Genomic DNA, 20,023 nt, shown 5'->3' with positions numbered 1-20,023 from the left:
TCTGTCCAAATTCGTAGTCCTTCCGTCCAAAATAGCCGTTTGAGACACGTGAATTGACAAAATTAACCCTCACTAAACCCAAACCCAAATGCCTCTTCTTCTTCTTCTTCTTCTTCTTCTTCTTCTTCTTCTTCTTCCTCTTCCTACCTTTTCTGCAACTTCTTCTTCTTCTTCTTCTTATCCTTTCTGCAACTTCTTTTTCTTCTTCCTACTCTTTCTGTAACTTATTTTTCTTCTTCCTACCCTTTCTGCAACTGGAGAAAACATGAAAGAGAAACAAAATAGGAATTTCACATTGAGAGAAGGGTATTTTTGGAAAAAATTATCATCTCTCACCTTTGACTCTTTGACCAAATGATTTAAATGGACGGAAGGACTACGAATTTGGACGGAAGAGAAAATGAGGGACTTAAGTGTTGGGTCGCCAAAATAGAGAGACAGAAGTGTTAATTACGTTAAACCTCAGGGACTAAAAAATAATTTTCCCTTTTGAAAATTAACATTTTAATATTAGGGTGAATATTCGATGTGTTCAATTTAAAATCAAACCCAACCGAATAAATTGAAAATCAAAATTTTGATATTTATAAAAATTAAATCAAATTAATTTTGATCAGAAACTGAATCAAATCGAATCGATCTGATTCGATTCGATTCAATTCGGTTTGAATTTTTAATAAATTTTTTATTTTTTATACTTTATTTTTAATATTTTAAAATTTAATTAGAATATTTTAACTTCAATATGATCTAATCTCTCTATATTATTAAAAATAATATACTATTATCACTAATCGATTCGGTTCGATTTTTTAATTTTTTTTTTATTAAAATTGAACCAAACCGAAATAACTGAAACTTTTGAAATTAAAAATAAAATCAAACCAAAATGAATAAAAAACTGAACCGAATTTTCAAATTAATTCAATTCGATCAGTTTTTTCGGTTTGAACTGAATACTGCTAACCCTATTTAATACCCTAACAATACTAATACCTAAAAGGGTGTTTGTCTAAACTTATAAACTAGTCAAATTATCTTATAAGCTTTAAAAATTAGTTGATTCGTTTATTCATAACATTTTCTATGTGCTTGTGAGTTCAGCTTATAAGCTAAAAAAAAAAGTTGCAAATTGACCAACTTTTCATTTTGGTGCTTATAAACTGATTTAAACAAACAAGTTTCTATATTAACCTTATTTAATTTTAAAACTTCATGATTTATCTTATTTAATATCCTCTTTAGTAATTTGAATAATAAGTGTGCTTATAAATTAATTATTACAAAACATGTCAATTATTTATCAGCTAGTTATAAATATTTTAACCAAAGACTTATAAGCTTTAAATAGCTTATGAGTATCAAAGGCTTATAAGTTAATTTTCAGAAGTTAAGCCAAATGTGCTCTAAATGATACGCAACATTGCAGCCACATCTTGTATTCTAAAAAAAAAAGGACGGATTCATAAGTGCAATTCTAAGAAAAGAAGAGGTTAGGGAAATGATGAGTAATGATAACAAGGTCCAAAACATGCTTGAAAATTGAAGTTTTCCAGTGAACTCTTCAAACTTCAGTTTCTTAGCAAACATGAGAAAAGCAGAATGCAAGACTCAATATTAATCAAGCCTTCTCAACAAGTACTCAACCTGAACTTCCTTGGTGAGAGGCATGATCCAATTGTCGTACAGATTGACAAGTAAACTTGGCTTCACTTTATATGTGGGCTCAGCTTCTTCTTCCCGTGGGTTAATTATGTCTCGGCCAAATGTTTTCGCTTTCATTTCTACTCTCCTCTTGACTGCTGCTTCCACAGATTCATATGTCAGCAGCTCCATGAGTTTTCTGCTATCCTACAAGAACCACAAACCAAAGGACAATAATGTGAGAAGTTTTATCATCAAATCACAGAATTATACAGCCTAGATCAAAAAGGTTGAACTAGGAAAATATTAGAAGAGCAACTTGCTTGCTGCCTAATAGCAGCCTCATATTCGGCAGGTGATTGTAGGAATTTAGCCTCAGCCACAAATTTTCCATAGTGGATTCTCCTTGACATTGCCTGCAAAGAAAACAAAAAAGGAGAACAAAATGCAGGGTTTTAGGACTGACATGTCTTGCAGAAAACAACAGCAATATTGAAGTATCAAATCTTCCAAAGGAAAAAATAATAGAAGCCCTGGAACAGATCTTCTGAGCATTTGCAAGGATTTGCTTATTACATCCAGGGAAAAGACATGCACATTAACCAAAGTCATCGAAAATACTGATGTTATGTGGCCAGTATGTAGCATTAGAGTGATACTTGGCAATCTCACAGAAAACCTAAAGGATCAATTCAATAGTAACCTGCAAGCACATTGTGTCACAAACAGCAGCAGATCCACAATTCCCGTCATCTCCAGCTTTGACCAATCTGGGAAGAAGATCTCTAAAATACACAGCCCAGACCTTCTTGTTGATATTGATTGAACCAGCGCAGGGATGGAGGATCTAATTTCACATTGTTAGAGATGCCAAATCAGATAAATATGATTTTAATCCTTGTTATATATTTTCTGCAGTCAAAAGTGTCAAAATCGACTTGAATGATCTCAGAGAATTGCAGTCAGCAGATTCAATTGAATGGACTAGAAGGCAAATCTGACTACATCTAAAGAAAAACTTATTAATCTTTTAAAAGAAAGCTGCAAGGAGATACTCAGTGGGTATCAATTTGATCCAAAACATTATTTGGCACTAGCATTAACCAGCAGCAATTGATAGAGAAATACCAATCGAAGTCAGCTAACTACTCACCCAAATTGGTTTAAGCTTATATTTATTTCAGTTGAAAACTTGCACATGACAGTTGAAACAACTTTCTATTAGGGGATTCAATTAATCCCAAGAGCAAGTATAAAAATTTTATAATCCTAACCTGCGGGTACTGCAAGCATGGGAATGTTGATTTTGGCAAGTCTTCTGGAAAATATGGATGCTCATCTGGACTTCTGTACCGGCCCATCTAATTTGAATAAACATATTGATGAGATAACGTTCAAAATTCATAATAGCAGTAGTCTGCTCAACATTTTCCCCAAATAAGTACCTGAGCGTGGACCTTTTCAGTTTCCCTAACAATATACTCAACCATTGATCCCTGAAAACCTTTCATGGAGAACGCATCAGGGTCATATGTGTCAGCATTATAATCATACTGAGCCCTCAACAAAAGGCTAAATATTATGCTATCCTCTTGTTCAATTAATGAATGCCTTATATTGTCTAGGGTCAGGCTCTGGCTTTCGTCCACCTCACCCTTTGAATATCTACATGAAAAATATGCAAAAACGTTAGAACATGACCAAAAAGAGATGGGCATCTGAGCATAAAGCTCTCTGATAGTCTGATGCCAAATTGTATGAATGTCTAATTTAAAACTAGTCATATATTACAATACTTAGCTATTCAAACAAATAAGCTTTCAGCATTATGTCTTTTTAGCAATCAAAATAACTCAAGGTTGTGATAATTTGCTGAAGACAATTAGCACCAATTTCTTTAAATAGCAAAACAAAGGAAAATTAATTTTAGGGATGAAGCATGGAGGAAAAGTTACGGCTGAACACAGAAAATTAAGGGTTTAAATCCTAACTTTTAATAGCAAGTTAAGGGGAAAAAAACTCTAGCTTTTCAAAGACATGCATTTATTTTTATCCAATCATCATGTAGTCCTGCAAGGAAAGAACAACTTCCAAGTATTTTAGTCTTCAATGGACATATATATATAATTAGTCCACCAATTAAGCTATCTAATTTAGGAATTAATCCCTATCACTATGTAACTAAATAGGAATGTTCATATACAGTTGATTTTCCATAACATAAACAAACAAAACACTTGCGTGTTAAACATCCCAACTCTGCTTAAATATATTAAAGAAATACCCTAAGGCACACCACAATGTAAAGACATGAAATAATGAAACTCTGTGTTTGCACGTGACTATCGACGCAAAATCAAAAGATAAATTCTTATTTATTCTTTGACCATCCTTTTATGCAACAAGTCATTACCTTTTGAAGAATTAGATACCAAATACACACTTTACTTTAAGTGACACTTTCAATCCCTTTTGGTATCTATACTATTTTTTATTTTTGGCTGTTATCCAATAGTTTAGAAAACTATTACATTCCTAAAACACTTTTTTAATTCCTTGATGTTGTAAATAGGAAAAAAAAAACGTATTACTACAAATACAAATGACAAAAATGGGTTTCATTTGTCCATCAACTTGTTTATGTCGATATGATTTTTGTTATTACACAACAACAACAATAACCAAAATTAATAAATATGAGTACCAAATTTGTCTTTGGTTTCCAAATTTTAATTCTCAATTGATAAAAGAATAGTCTTAGAATTTCTGGCCTCATTTTTACAATTGTTTTCATATGGATAAATACACACTTCCCTTCTTTTAAGACACAAAATGCCATTATGAATAATAGCATTCTAACTACTTTCGCATGACACCATTATGAAAAGTAGCACTCTAACTACTTCCATGACAAAGTTTCATTTCTTTTTAAGAAGATGATTTTAGAAAAGTTTACTACGTTTGTCTTTTATTAAGAAGATGATTCTAGAAAAGTTTACTATGTAGTCACCTATATTACTATTCTATAAGACCATACACAAAAATTTAATCTCATATAGCTTATAAGGGTTGAGTTTCAATTAGCTAGTCAAATTGACTGGCTCATTTTACAACCCTACTTGTATATTTAAATTTGGTCAAATACCAACGAAGCAAATATCTTTTTTTTTTTGGGAAAAGTATCTTAGTTGATTTCATTTAACTTTCATGTTCTTCTAAACCTATACATTGAGGTATAGTTTTCATCAACAAGAGAAGCGCCAAGTTTTCACTAATTTTTATCAAACTTCAATTTGTAATCACGTTTAGTGAAACATATTAATAACACAAATGACAAATAGATAATGACCCTTAACAAGAAAGATTTTGATTGAAAATCAGTTGTTATTTTTTAAATTTTTTTGTCAAATTCTAGATCACACACAAATGCAATTGTCCTTTCTTTTGGTTATAAATCTTTCTATTCAAAATGTTTAAAATTTTTCTTTTTGGTCATCATTAATTGTCATTAAAATAGAATTTTGCAAAACTTGGAAATAAGAGGTTTAAATAAAAATATCAAATGGGCATGTACAATAAAGAAAAAGGATTAATTACCAAAAAAATAGAAATAAAGTATAGGGATTAATCATCATCTAAAATCTTAAAACTCAAACACCAAACAATTTAAAATATCTAGTAGCACAATTCTTTTTTCTTCATTTTCACCCATTGTTGTATAAAATCTTAAAAATAAAATATTCCAAAAATATTTTACATGACGTTAAACCTTTTCATGGAAGCAATAGGCTAAATTAAATATTGCTATGTCAATAATGATAATCCCAATTCAAGTTTACAAGACAAATTAAAGTTGTGGAAACTTATCAGACGAAAATCTTTCTAGGATTCATAGTCAAATTATTAAATTGTTTATATTCAAATTGAAATATCCATACTCAAAATTGTAACTAACCTCATATGTTAGGTGTCTTTCTCCTTTTATACTTCACCCATTAAACAAAGGTAAAGGTGTTACTTCAAATTGTCTATGGTTAAGACATGTCTATATGATTTTTACAAGTAAAAAGAAAAAAAGAAGAAAAAAAAGCTCAATTATATAAACGAGAAAACAAATAAAATATGTTGATTACCTAATAGGAAAAGATGATGAGACTGAAAGATGAGAATAACCATTAGCTTTATATTTCAAGTAAAGAAATCTACGGTCCTTTTGGTGGTTGCGAAGCAAATGCGAAGTGGGATTGAAGGAACACGTAGACTTGGGGTTGGGGCTTGAAATAGAAGCACAAATCGATAGCATTGTCTCCATTGATGAAGAATGAGATGAGAAGAGAGAAGATAGAAGGTGAGCAAAGGGAGGTGAGAGCAATGGCAAGAGGCAAAAACAAAGGAAAGAAATATAATGGAGAAAAGAGAAACAACCAAAATTATAGGCGTTACGTGAAGGAAGCTTCATTAATTGTTCTGAAAGAGGAAAAGGAATCTTGAAAATCACACGCAAGCATAGTAACGCCCATCTTAAGGACTCCTACAAAGTACAAAAATGATAAGAAACGTATTGCATTGAGAGAATGAGTCTATTTGAATGGTAATCTTGTTCAGTGACCTCATGGGAAAAAGGTGAAGAGGCTCAAAAAGGGAGATATTATTTAGCACTAGATTTCAACTGAAAAAAAATCTAAGGTTTCTTTGGAATTGTGAACCAAGAATGAGTTTTAAAAAATTGCAACATTGGGTCTTGAAATAAAAGTATAAGCAAATATATTCAATAGTTCATTGATCATAAATGAGAAGTAGGAATACAGAAGAGGGGAATAGTAAAAGCCAGAACAAAAACAATAAATGTAAAGATGAAATAAGAAAAGGAAAAAAAAACTTGTATGCATTACACAAAAGGAAGCTCAATAAAACATTTCCAAAATGGAAAAGGCATCCTGAGTGTACATACAGTTGCACCAATTTGCCACAGTATGTATTTTGTATCTCAAATATAAAGGCATTCAAGTATAAACACACCTTGTTCTTGTTTTCATGGCCTTTTAAAATCATTAACTTCATTTTGTATGTCTGAAACTATAAATTTCACTGTCAACATCTTCATGCTTTCATGTAATATAATTCACCATCCACTAATTCACAGATGAATATATTCAAAATTCTGTGTATTCTTTCAATGATGACAAATGTTATTATCAATATATATGATTCTTAGAAAATATTCCTAATTGTCAAGCAGAACATTTGGCTGTCAAGCTGTTTTCCAATACATCTTGAAGTTGCTTAGACAAGTATCAAACATATCACAATGCCATCAAAGCCCACTAGTCCTGGGCATGAGAGAAAATAATTTATAGATAAGACTTGATAAAAATAATTCATGGGACTGCTTGACCCATATAAGAATTAGAAACACACAGAAAAAAAAACGAAGAGAGAGAAGACATGAAATGATGAAAATAATTTTTTTAGTTCTTATAGACATATGCTTGCCATACATACGATTCACAAATTTCTCAAATAATTGTCTATTGCACTGCTAATTGCCACTACTTAGATGTCTATATATCTAACATCTGCTAATAATACTACCCTTGATGGTTGTATGGAGAAGGGTACTAAAAATGAACACCCTAGAAATCCATTTAGCATATCAAATAAATCATCAATGAAGATACAGAATCTATTGAAATATTCACAATTCCAATAGAGAATTCACAACAATAAAAGAATTGAATGCTATTCACACGGGGTTCATTTTGAACCAAAAATGATTACCTTAGTTTGTTGGTTGCTGGCAGAAAATGTCAATTGAATATGAAGAATGGAGATACACAAACGGAGGGTAACAAGGAAAGAACTTTAAAGATCAAGAACAGCTTACCGGATATAAGAGGGGGAAGAGGCTGCAAAACGGATATGTCCATTGGCTACAGAATCCGATCGGTGATACTGGTCGAGCAAATGTGAAGCTGATTTTGAAGAATTTGCAGCCTGGTTCTGAAAATGGAGGCAAATGCCTTACTCATGAAGATTTGCTCCATTGATGATCGTGGCGAGCTCTGATTCAGAAGCCCATGGAAAACGGAAGACTGACGAGATCACGAGATTTTACTCCGTCCCACTCGGGCCCAGGTCGAACCTGAAAATAAACCGGCCCGAAATTGGGTCCATTTAAAGTCGGCCCGCCAAGAGATTTTGAGAATTTATGCCGAGTTTCAATTGGTATAATACAATTAATTTTTTTATTGAAATTCAATAAATAATTTAATTGTATTTTATTATATTATATTGTGCACAAGTCTTCAAATTATATTTAACATTAATGTAATAAAATTTAATTTAATATAATTTTTAATTAAATTTTATAAAAAACAATTAGATTATCAAAAATGCCCTTTATTATCTATACTATTTACAATTATATATTTTATTGTTTAAATTAATTTTAGAGTTTAAATAAATTTAAAACTATTAATCCTACTTATACTTACTATTTGGTTAATATTTATTTAAAATAAAATTTTTTAAGAAAATAACTAAAATCTAAAAATCATTGTTTAAAAAAAAGTATTTTTTCAACATTTTTAAAACAAATTTGTCGATTTAATATTTTTTTTTCTTACACTAATGGAGAATTATATCTCTATTATTTAATTTTATTTTATTTTCAATAAATTTTTAAAATATCTTTTAATATTTAATAAAATTTAATATTTTTAAAATGAATATAATTAAACCGTTAATAAAATAATTTATCTTTTTAATATACATATATAAAATAAAGTGAAAAAAATTATAAATCGAATAAAGTACTTGTCTTATTAAATATAATATTTAAATATTTAATAATTTAATAAATTAATATTAAATATAAAAAAATTACTATTTAATTTTTATAAAACGGAAAAATTTATTGATTAGTTTATCAATTTTGAAAAATACATTAAAATATTATTAACGTTTTAAAAAATTTACTGTTTAGTCATTTTATTAATTTTATCCTTAAATATTCTATTATTTAGTTTTTATAGTTTGAAAAAATTATTAATTGATATCTCAAATTTTTTAAAAGTTTATAAATTAATTTATCCATATTAAATGTATTTTAGACTATTTTATAATACTTAGCGGATAAAATTAAGAGAGGGACTAAATAATAAATTTAAATATTTATCAAAATCGAAAGATTAATCAGTAAATTTTTCTATATTTAAGGATTAAATAGTAATTTTTGAATATATAAGTAAACGTAGACCACACTCGTCAACTGCAATAGATTGGAAATTGGATGAGGATTTATATTTCACATTTTCCCTTTTTTGGCTTTTCTGTAAATATTTTTTTATAATAAATTGAATAAGCATTAATTAAAGAATTATGTAAGATAGGCCTTAGTTAAAAAAATTGAAAATCAAGCTGGATTCGTTGAATCAAACTGAAAATTTTGAGTACTCCAATTGATAATAATCAATTTGTTTAAATCATTATTCATTTTCCTTTTAGTTTATCAAATTAAAATTTATAAAATTTCAATTCAATTATTCTCAATTAATCAAAATTTATAAAAAATTATAAGATAAAAAAGTATAAATTATACGAGTCTAAATGAATTTTTATACATTTTGATATTCTAAAATTCAGAAAATAGGGTTTACAGTAAATGTGTAAGTTTGGATGGAGAAAACGTTACTCTTTTTTATCTCTTTTTCTTTTGTCTGCTAATGACGTTTAATCGTTTTTTTGATACAGCGTCACCTGCTTCTGTCACTCAGATCCGTACATACAAATATGTCAGACTCTCTTTTTATGCTAGACATCCATTTAATTTTTCAGCGCGTATGCTGATAGAGCTGTGAAGTGATTGGACTTGCTCCTCTATTTCTTGTCACGTCACGGACTAGATTTTTCTCGGATGGACTTGCACGTATAGCTTGTCCGGCTTGTTTTATGTTGAAATGAAATATGCAAGAAATTGATTTTACTTACAAACTGTCTGATTGACTTTAGACCTACTTCTTCTTTAGACCTGACCTTACTCCGTGCGTGTGAAAAGTACAGTCACCACCACATTTGTATATTTGTAATTTGAGTTTATGATAGGCCAGGCAAAAATTATCCGTTTATTTATATAATATGAGAAATATAGATAACTGTAGTTTGAAAACATTGTTATTATTATCAGCTTACGCTGAATACATCATTTTCCATCTCTACACTAAATCATATCATCACCTTTTTTTTTTTATATAAAACAAAAGACGGACAGACATTATTTCACACTTTCAATGCAAAACATTCTCACATCAGCAACTGTGTTCTCCGACAAAATCATGAGTTTATTGCAGAACATATTTTTCTAATTTCACCATCACTGCCTGTCTTCACTCCAATATTACTCATCTTAACCATGGACCTTCCAAACTCAGCATTGAATGCAACCAAACCACCAAGACCCACGAATCGTTGAACAACGATTCTTGTAGAAGCATCAGTCCACAGTTTCTGATCAGACTCAAGTATTCCTCGGCCATTTCTGAGGTTGTCGAAGAAAGTTGCATCAAATCTGTTTGAACTGTCTGTGTCTAAAGCAACTCTCTTTGTTCCATCTCCATTCTGTGGACACAGTGCTTTTAGTTGAGGAAGAAATGAAGGGTTAATGGAAGGATCAGAAGTTGAGGTGGAGTTGAAGTTGTATAATCTGTAACTAAAGAACTGGCAAGCTGTTGTTCCTATGGTGTGGCCTCCTGTAGTATTACAAGACGCAAAATTATTGTCAGGTCCATATTGATTCATAGTGTAAAATGAGAGTAGCCTACGTAAGTTTTTAAGAAGATCCGGTTCTCCATAGATCAACAGATATTCAAGTCGTCACATCTATTATTTTTTTCTTTTACAAACTCATTTATCAGTGTTTTGATTCATGGTGGACGGTCCGGGAAGTATTTAAAGCTTACCGACAAGTACAACAAGGTCTTGTGTGTTGAGACCTTTTGCAGAGAACTTTTGCTTTTGGGCATCAATGGATTCTCTGAAGCCAGGCAAATCTGTTGTTTCAGATGCTGATGTCACTCGGCCGTCTCTACGTCCAGTGGGCACCAGCCAACTTCCTCCTCCAGTCTGCATGAAATTTAAAAGAAGCTACCTTTAGCAATAATATAAAAAATATTATATAATTTCACTCATTTTCATTTTAAAACTTGTAATTTAAATTATATTAAAATAATATTTCATAATAATTAAAAAATTATCGATATTTACTTCATGCTTTATATACCGTTAAGAATTTTAAAAAAATATATGAAGTTAAATACGAATTATCAGTAGTGTTTTAGTAGTGACGTGTGTATAATAACTTTTACGGTAATTATTGGATGTGATGATTACCAGAACGACAGAGTCACGGGCAGCAAGTGCAAGAATATCAGAGCAAGAAACAATTCCAGGACATGCAGCTTCAAGCTGAGTTTTGGCATCGTCAATAACTTCAAAGCCTTTCAACCCAAGATTTGGTGGTGCAGTTTTCTCAGTATTGGAACCATCAATAAGGACAGAAGCATCACATCCTCGTACAAAGCAATCATGGAAATGCATCCTCAGCAAACCAGGAGCAATGGCTGCATTAGATCGAAAATGCCTAGCAACCGTTGTGCTTACAATGGATTCAGCTCTAGGACATGATGTAGCATAGAATCCAACACGAGTCCCTTGGCCATGCACTAAGGTCCCAGACATTAAAACCCAGATGAACATTAATATTAAAATGTGGGTTTGGCTTGAAGAAGCAAAGCTAGAGTGTATCTCCATATGATTGGGTGTGGAAGGTGTCTGAAATTGAGATGAAGAGAAGTGAGAGTTAGGAGTACTTATAAGGGAATAATTAAGAAGGTCAAAATCAAAAGACAAAGGCACCAAGTAAGAAAAGGCAGCTGGGGATTTTTCTCAATGAATACAAAATGATGACACAGCTTCGTTTACTTTTGTTATGTGGATTAATATCGAGTTCTTCTGCACCTCTCGTGACGAACAACAAGTGGGTAATCAAATAATTGCCCAAAAAAAAAACTATTAGATGTATCACGAGAAATTATTTAATTGATTTATTGTACACAATGAATATTATTTTTGCCATTCATTTCAACAAAAGTTCCTCTCACCCAAATTTTTGAAGATACTCCACTCCTTTTCTCATCACAAAGAAAGCGGGGAATGTGTCCTATTAACTTGAGTTGTCCTCACAATTGAAGATTCGTCCGGTTTTTCATGTAAACTTTCTTAAACCTTACCATGAAGACCAGAAGGATCAAGCAAGCAGGGGTCAATCTCATAGAGCACCACCAACAATGGTAACCTCATTTGATCGTGAAGTGAAGGAAGTTCTGACAGATCGGGTAATTAGACAACAATGGATTCCAAATTACACCGAATTTTTTATCAAATGGAAAGGACTGTAATACCCGGCTAGACTCCGGTATCGGAATTCCTACCATCCGGTGGAATCTCGGGTGTCGGAGGCCTCTAGAAGGGTAAAAGCATGTTTTCATAAAATGTTTTAATGTATTTTATGATTTTAAGTAAAAAGGAAAATGAGTTTTGAATGAAAATAATTTTGGAGGAAGACCCAGGTTCGGCCGCCGAACCTCAAGTTCGGCCGCCGAACATGCATGCACTTCGGGTGTGCCTTAGGCCCCCGAAAGCATAAGTGAGGGAAGTCCAGGTTCGGCCGCCGAACCTTATGTTCGGCCGCCGAACATGGCATGCATGCGGAGGCACGTTCGGCTCCCGAATGTGGCCTGGCCAGCCACCTATAAAGGGGTCCCTTAACCGAAAACGGGCGAGCTTTTTCTCTCCATTTCGGCCAAGGTGAGCTCTCCGCCATCCCTCACCGATCTTGAGTTCCTTCCTTCAAATCTTTCTCGATTTTCATTAGTTTTACCCTTGTTTTGAAGATTTTGAGCAAGTTTTGGAGTTTGGAAGTTCAAGGAACTCTCTCTCTCCCATTTTCCAAGCTAGGGTCGTTCTCCTCTCGATCTTCAAGAGGTAAGGGCCGATCTTGAGCTTATGGCATGTTTTAAGTAAGTTTTAAGTAGATCTATGGGGTAGAATGCATGTTTAGCTTATGGTTAGGTTTATGGGTTTATGTTATGTTTTTGGACAATGTGGATGTTTGATGTGTTGTAGATGGGGTTTAGGATGGTTTGAAGCCCCTAGGAACTTGTATGCTTGAGTATGTATGTTGTAGATTAGGAAAAATGCATGTTTGGATGGTTTTGGGAGGCATATGTGCATGAGGAGCCTAGTTTCTGCCCTTTGGCAGAAACCAGGTTCGGCAGCCGAAGGACTTTTGGCCGCCGAAGGACTTTCGGCCACCGAAGCCGCCGAACCTGCCTGGGAGGCCAGCCTTTCGGCTGCCGAAGCCTGCCCCCGAAAAGAGACTTTCATCTCTGGAGGGCACTTTCGGCCGCCGAAGGTGCCGCCGAACCTGTCTAGCTTTCGGCTTTGGAGGGACTTTCGGCCGCCGAACCTGCAGCTGAAAGTGCCCTGTTCAGCCTTCCTTTTGCATGATTGTTTTGAGGTATTTTAGGGGGGTTTTTGGGGGATGTTTCAGAGTCATGTTCTAGTTGTCTGGTCCCTCATTTGAGTCCACCTGTGTAGGTTCGGACCTGAGGAACCGAGGACTCCAGCAGTGATTCAGCTGCTTCAGTCATTGTCAGAGCTAGTTGAGGTGAGTAGAATAAATCTTTATGTTTTAAAACAGATAAATTATAAAGTTTGAGCATGCTCATGCATCATGAATGTCATGTGATGATTTAGGTTGTTGCATTAGAATTCACGAATATGTTGCATTGCATAATTTTGATGATGATGTGGATGGTTATTGGATGATCCTTAGTCCTCGATATGATGCGATGTGATATGATACGGTATGGTACGGAAGTCCAGGTTGTACCCATTCTACGTCCCTGGCACGATGTAAGAGAAAGTCCAAGTTGTACCCATTCTATGTCCCTGGCACATTGGAATGCTATGTTATGTTATGTTATGTTAAGAGAAAGACCGATTGACCAATTCTACGTCCCGGCACTTTGGAATGTAGAGGACTCTTGGTGACAATACCATTCGTGATGTGATTTGTCTGTGATGTGTTGCATTCCATTATAGCATATGATTTAAATGTTTTATTATTCTGCTCACTGGGCTCTAGTAGCTCACTCCTTTTCCCTAATCCCCCAGGGTTGCAGGTACAGGCTAGACAGAGAAGTCAAGGTGAATGAAGTCTTGAGTTGTAATAGTTAGAATGTGGACATGATAAATTGTAAAATGATGTAAAATTATGAGTAGTTATGTCATGTAAATGTTAATTATGAGATTGAGGTTTAGAAGTTGTGCTTGACCGAGTTTGTATGATAATCCCTTTTGTAAGCATGATCTATGTTTAAAATGTTTATGTTCTACTGAGCTTATATATGATGAGATGCCCCATTGGAGCGTTTGTTGAGAGCTCCAGTGTGGGGTTTATGTTCATGTTTATGTATATGTTTATGTGCATGCACAGGTTGAGCTTGGTAAAAGAAAAGAAAAGTTCAAATTTTTTTATGTATGTTGTTGATCATGTATGGGATTAAACAAGTTTACAAGATGCATGTCAGGCTTGCTACGGGTCCCGGCGGCCTTATGCCGATTTGGATCCTAGCGCCGGTAGCGGTCCGATTTTCGGGTCGTTACAGAATGGTATCAGAGCCCTAGGTTCATATGGTCGGACCTAGAGTGTCGGGCTCATAGATGTTATAGAAGGTCAAGCACAATAGGAAAAATCATGTCCACTAGGATAGGATGTGGAGTCCTATCTTGTATGATGATGTGAAATGCCATGATTATATGCATGTGCATTAATGATATGTGATGTTGTGATGCAGGTTCATGTGTTTCCACATGAACCATTTGATGCTAATGTTTATGTGATGTGTACTGTTTTTCAGAAAACAGGATGAGAGGAACTCGTCGATCTGCACGATTGACTGGAGTACCACCTGAGGATGAGGGCACGAGCGCCCGTCCTCCTGCATTGCCTAGGGCAATATCTAGTAGGTCCAGCAGAGAAAGAGCAGTAAGAGACCCTAGAAGGTCTTTGGATCTGGGTAGAAGCAGATCAGTGAGGGGAACAGTTCAGGGAAGAATGTCAGAGGACATGGGGGATGATATGGATGTGGAGCAAAGGAGGGATGGTAGTCTGGGAGTTAGCATGTCAGAAGAAGGAATGGGAGAGTCCCAAGGAGGCACTCAGGCCTCGGGATTTGTTCAGCCACCTTACTACCCACCCTTCTCACAAAACCCCGGGTATTCGATGGGAGGCACATCGGATTACCATAGTTTTAGCCCTTATTCCACACAGATGCCATACCCACCTTACTATCCACCATACCCACAGTACCCAATGTATCCACTCCCGCCTTACCATCCAAATCCAGCAAACCCTATCCCAGGGGATGCTGCTCCTCCTCCTCCACCAGCAGAACCCACAGTTCTAAAAACCCCAGTACCTAAGCCTAGCTCATCTGGTGGGAGCAAGGTCAAGATGACCGACTACATGAAGCTGGGTGCTCCTCAGTATGAAAAAGGGGATGACCCGTTTGTGTATCTTGAGAGGGTCAAGGTGATCACAGATGAGATTGGGGCTGATGATAGTAGAGCCATTCAGATGGCTGGGTTCACGCTTAAGTGCAAGAAGGCATGGGAGTGGTTCAAGAATTATGTGAACCCGAGGGTGGACAGCATGTCTTGGGAGGAGTTTGCAAACGAGTTTGCAGGATGAGCTTTCCCCGATAGTTCAAGGGAGCTGAAGATGATAGAGTTTGAACAGTTGAGGCAGACTGATGATATGAGTGTAGATGAGTTCACAGACAGATTCTTGGAGTTGTTGCCATTTGCAGGGCAAAATCTTGACTCAGACCAGAAAAGGTCAAGGAGGTATATCATGAAACTCCACTCCAGATATTCCTCCTTGATCCAGTCAGCAGATAGGGAGAGCTTCCATGCCATAGTGGATATGGCCCGGAAAATGGAGGCCAGTGCCATCATTCAGGGAACAGTTAAACAGTCAGTGGCACAGCCCTCTGGTTCTAAGACCCCAGGCTCTTCTTCTCTGAGTGCAGCAGCTTCAGGTAGCAAAAGGTGGAGTAACACCACTAGGAAGCCCAAGAAGAACAAGTTTTGGAACAAGATCAAGTCCAGTTTGGGACTAGGGAGTGGCTCAAGCTCTGGTGCGGATAATGCAGTTTGTGTAAAGTGTGGTAAGCCACACAAGGGAGTTTGTCGGGCTGGGACAACGGCCTGCTTCAGATGCGGGCAAGAGGGACACATGGCTCGGGAGTGTCCTAGGACAGTACCTATGGCTCAGTCCCAGCAGACAGCTTCAGGTAGTGTAGCGCAGCCAGTAGCTCCAGCCACGACTCAGGCCAGTGGCAGAGGCAGAGGGAGAGGGGCAGCCTCTTCTTCAGCGGGTTACAGAGGTGAAGGTCCATCAGCTCCAGCATGGATCTTCACGATGACTCAGCAGGAGGCAAATGCATCTAACACCGTGGTGGTAGGTAACTTAGTCATTGGTTATTCAGATGTGTATGCCTTGATGGACCCTGGTGCATCTCATTCTTTTATTGCTCCGAGAGCCGTAGAGAGGTTGGGTCTGATGATCTCTGGGTTAGAGTGTCCTCTCTGGGTCAGTGGACCCAAGTGTGATCCATCAGTGGCAGAGTCAGTCTGCCAGTGTAGTCCTATGTTTGTTGAGGGAAGATGCTTGTCCGCCGACCTGGTGGTTCTAGATTTGACAGATTTTGACGTCATTCTAGGGATGGACTGGTTATCTACCCATGGTGCTACCTTGGACTGCAGGGACAAGGTAGTCAGGTTCAGAGGTCAGGATGGGTCAGAGGTCGCCTTCAGGGGAGACAGGAGGGGTACACCTAGAGGTCTGATATCAGCTCTTCAGGCTCGTAGGTTGCTTAGGAGGGGATGTCAGGGGTATTTGGCTCATGTGAGAGAGCTTAGCAGTCAGGTTAGAGAGCCCGCCTCGGTGCCGGTGGTCAGAGAGTTTTTGGATGTGTTCCCAGACGAGCTGCCAGGTTTACCACCTGCTAGGGAGATAGAGTTCGAGATAGAATTGATGCCTAGAACCCGACCGATCTCTATCCCTCCCTACAGGATTGCTCCAGCTGAGTTGAAGGAATTGAAAGAACAGTTGCAAGAGCTGGTAGAAAATGGCTTCATCCGACCGATTACCTCAACTTGGGGTGCTCCAGTCTTGTTTGTGAGAAAGAAGGATGGATCCCTTAGACTTTGTATCGACTACAGGCAGTTGAACAAAGTCACTACCAAGAACAAGTACCCTTTGCCAAGGATCGATGATCTATTCGACCAGCTAGCCGGAGCGGGTTGTTTCTCCAAAATAGATCTGAGGTCCGGGTACCATCAGCTGAGGATCAGAGATGAAGATGTGACAAAGACAGCTTTCAGGACCAGATATGGGCATTTTGAGTTCCTTGTAATGCCGTTCGGGTTAACCAACGCCCCTGCAGCATTCATGGATCTCATGAACAGAGTGTTTAGCCAATACCTGGATCACTTTGTTATTGTCTTGATAGATGATATCTTAGTGTATTCCAGGAATGCAGAGGAGCATGCCCATCATCTAAGGTTGGTTCTGCAGACCTTGAGGGAGCATGGCTTGTATGCCAAGTTCTCCAAGTGTGAGTTCTGGCTGAGGAGCATTTCATTCTTGGGGCATGTTGTGTCAGAAAATGGAATAGAGGTGGACCCCAAGAAGGTAGAAGCTGTGGCTAACTGGCCTAGACCCACTTCAGTGTCAGAGATCAGAAGTTTCTTGGGCTTGGCAGGTTACTACAGGAGGTTCGTTCAGGACTTCTCGAAAATTGCAGCTCCTCTGACCAGGTTAACCAGGAAAAATCAGAAGTTTGCGTGGACTGACCAGTGCGAAGAGAGTTTTGAAGAGCTTAAGAAGAGGTTAACGTCAGCACCAGTATTAGCTTTGCCAGCTAGCAATGAGGATTTCACAATTTTCTGTGATGCATCCCGAGTGGGATTGGGTTGTGTGTTAATGCAGAATGAAAGGGTGATTGCTTATGCTTCTAGACAGCTGAAGAAGCATGAGTTGAATTACCCCACACATGACCTGGAGATGGCAGCAGTAATCTTTGCACTCAAGATGTGGAGGCACTACCTCTATGGGGTTAAATGTGAGATCTTCACAGATCATAAGAGCCTGCAGTACATCCTGAGTCAGAGAGACTTGAACTTGAGACAGAGAAGATGGGTAGAACTGCTGAGTGACTATGATTGCAAGATTCAGTATCATCCGGGTAAGGCGAATGTTGTGGCAGACGCCCTAAGCCGGAAGTCACTAGGCAGTCTATCCCACATCACGGCTGAGAGGAGACCAGTGGTGAAAGAGTTTTACAAGCTCATTGAGGAAGGTCTACAGTTGGAGTTGTCTGGTACAGGTGCATTGATTGCTCAGATGAGAGTGGCACCCGTGTTTCTGGAGCAGGTGGCTCAGAAACAGCATGAGGACCCAGAATTAGTAAAGATTGCCAGGACGGTTCAGTCAGGCAAGGATAGTGAGTTCAGATTCGACAGCAAGGGGATCCTCCGCTATGGGAGCCGATTGTGTGTACCAGATGATGTAGGGCTGAAGGGAGACATTATGAGAGAGGCTCATAATGCAAGATACAGCGTTCACCCCGGAGCCACCAAGATGTACCAAGATTTGAAGAAAGTTTATTGGTGGCCAGCTATGAAGAGAGAAGTGGCACAGTTTGTGTCAGCCTGCGAAGTGTGTCAGAGGGTGAAGCTGGAACATCAGAAACTGGCTGGAATGCTTAACCCGCTGCCTATTCCAGAGTAGAAATGGGAGAATATAGCTATGGACTTCGTAGTGGGGTTACCGGCGGCGTCCAACAGATTGGACTCCATATGGGTGATTGTGGACAGACTCACCAAATCAGCTCACTTCATCTCTGTCAGGAGTGGCTATTCTGTGGACAAGCTGGTGCAGGTGTATGTTGATGAGATCGTCAGGCTGCATGGGGTTCCTGTTTCTATAGTGTCCGATAGAGGACCCCAATTCACCTCCAGATTTTGGCGGAGTCTGCAGAACGCTATGGGTACCAGGTTGGATTTTAGCACTGCTTTCCATTCACAGACGGACGGACAGTCAGAAAGGACCATCCAGACAATAAAGGATATGCTCAGAATGTGTGTGCTGGACTTTGGCGGTTCTTGGAGGCAGCATCTACCTTTGGTGGAGTTTGCCTACAATAACAGCCATCATGCTAGCATCGGGATGGCTCCATATGAAGTTTTGTATGGGATGAAGTGCAGATCACCTGTTTGCTGGGAAGAAGTTGGAGAAAAGGCCTTGGCAGGGCCTGAGCTAGTAGAGATTACCAGCAGGGTAGTACCCATAATCAGAGAAAGAATCAAGACTGCTGCAAGTAGACAGAAGAGTTATGCAGACATCCGCAGAAGGCAGGTAGAGTTTTAGGAGGGAGATTTGTATTGCTCAAGGTGTCTCCTATGAAAGGAGTGGTTCGTTTTGGGAAGAAAGGTAAACTAGCCCCACGATACATCGGACCCTTTGAAATCTTGCAAAAGATTTGGAATGTGTCGTACAAGCTGGATTTACCTGCTTCAATGGAAAGAATCCATCCGGTTTTCCATGTTTCCATGTTGAGGAAGTTCGTGTCAGATCCGGACAAGGTTCTTAGTGAGCCTGATGTGGAGATCCAAGAAGATCTCACCTATGTTGAGCAGCCAGTGCGGATCATAGACACCCAGATCAGAAAGTTGAGGAACAAGGAAATCCCGATGGTGAAAGTCCTTTGGAACCACCACAATTTGGAAGAATGCACTTGGGAGACACGGGAGTCCATGCTCCAGCAATACCCTTATCTTTTCTAAGGTTAGTTCCTTGTGAGTTTTATGTGCTTTGTATGTATGTTATGTGTATGCCTTACTATGTGTTGTTTGGTGAACATTCGGGGACGAATGTTCTTAAGGGGGGAGAATGTAATACCCGGCTAGACTCCGGTATCGGAATTCCTACCGTCCGGTGGAATCTCGGGTGTCGGAGGCCTCTAGAAGGGTAAAAGCATATTTTCATAAAATGTTTTAATGTATTTTATGATTTTAAGTAAAAAGGAAAATGAGTTTTGAATGAAAATAATTTTGGAGGAAGACCCAGGTTCAGCCGCCGAACCTCAAGTTCGGCCGTCGAACATGCATGCGCTTCGGGTGTGCCTTAGGCCCCCGAAACCATAAGTGAGGGAAGTCCAGGTTCGGCCGCCGAACCTTATGTTCGGCCGCC

General features: G+C 37.5%; 2 protein-coding genes across 2 annotated transcripts; both read right to left on the bottom strand.

Moving 5' to 3' along the window:
- Positions 1-1,493: 1,493 nt before the first annotated feature.
- On the bottom strand, positions 1,494-7,818 carry LOC110615923 (chorismate mutase 3, chloroplastic). Its single transcript, XM_043957108.1, has 7 exons — positions 7,770-7,818; positions 7,529-7,664; positions 3,090-3,309; positions 2,919-3,005; positions 2,348-2,491; positions 1,968-2,060; positions 1,494-1,851 (listed from the first exon to the last, which is right to left on the bottom strand). The coding sequence occupies exons 1-7, from the start codon at positions 7,816-7,818 to the stop codon at positions 1,618-1,620; spliced, it is 963 nt and encodes a 320-aa protein (XP_043813043.1). The 3' UTR covers positions 1,494-1,617.
- Positions 7,819-9,746: 1,928 nt separating this feature from the next.
- LOC110615916 (peroxidase N1) lies at positions 9,747-11,489 on the bottom strand. Its single transcript, XM_021758132.2, has 3 exons — positions 11,032-11,489; positions 10,602-10,764; positions 9,747-10,391 (listed from the first exon to the last, which is right to left on the bottom strand). Exons 1-3 carry the CDS (start codon positions 11,449-11,451, stop codon positions 9,976-9,978), a joined length of 999 nt encoding a protein of 332 aa, XP_021613824.1. The 5' UTR covers positions 11,452-11,489; the 3' UTR covers positions 9,747-9,975.
- Between the last annotated feature and the right edge of the window lie 8,534 nt (positions 11,490-20,023).

Source organism: Manihot esculenta, chromosome 1 (assembly GCF_001659605.2).
Source record: "Manihot esculenta cultivar AM560-2 chromosome 1, M.esculenta_v8, whole genome shotgun sequence".
Classification (NCBI taxonomy): Eukaryota; Viridiplantae; Streptophyta; class Magnoliopsida; order Malpighiales; family Euphorbiaceae; genus Manihot; species Manihot esculenta.
This window is presented reverse-complemented; position numbering and strand designations above follow the sequence as displayed.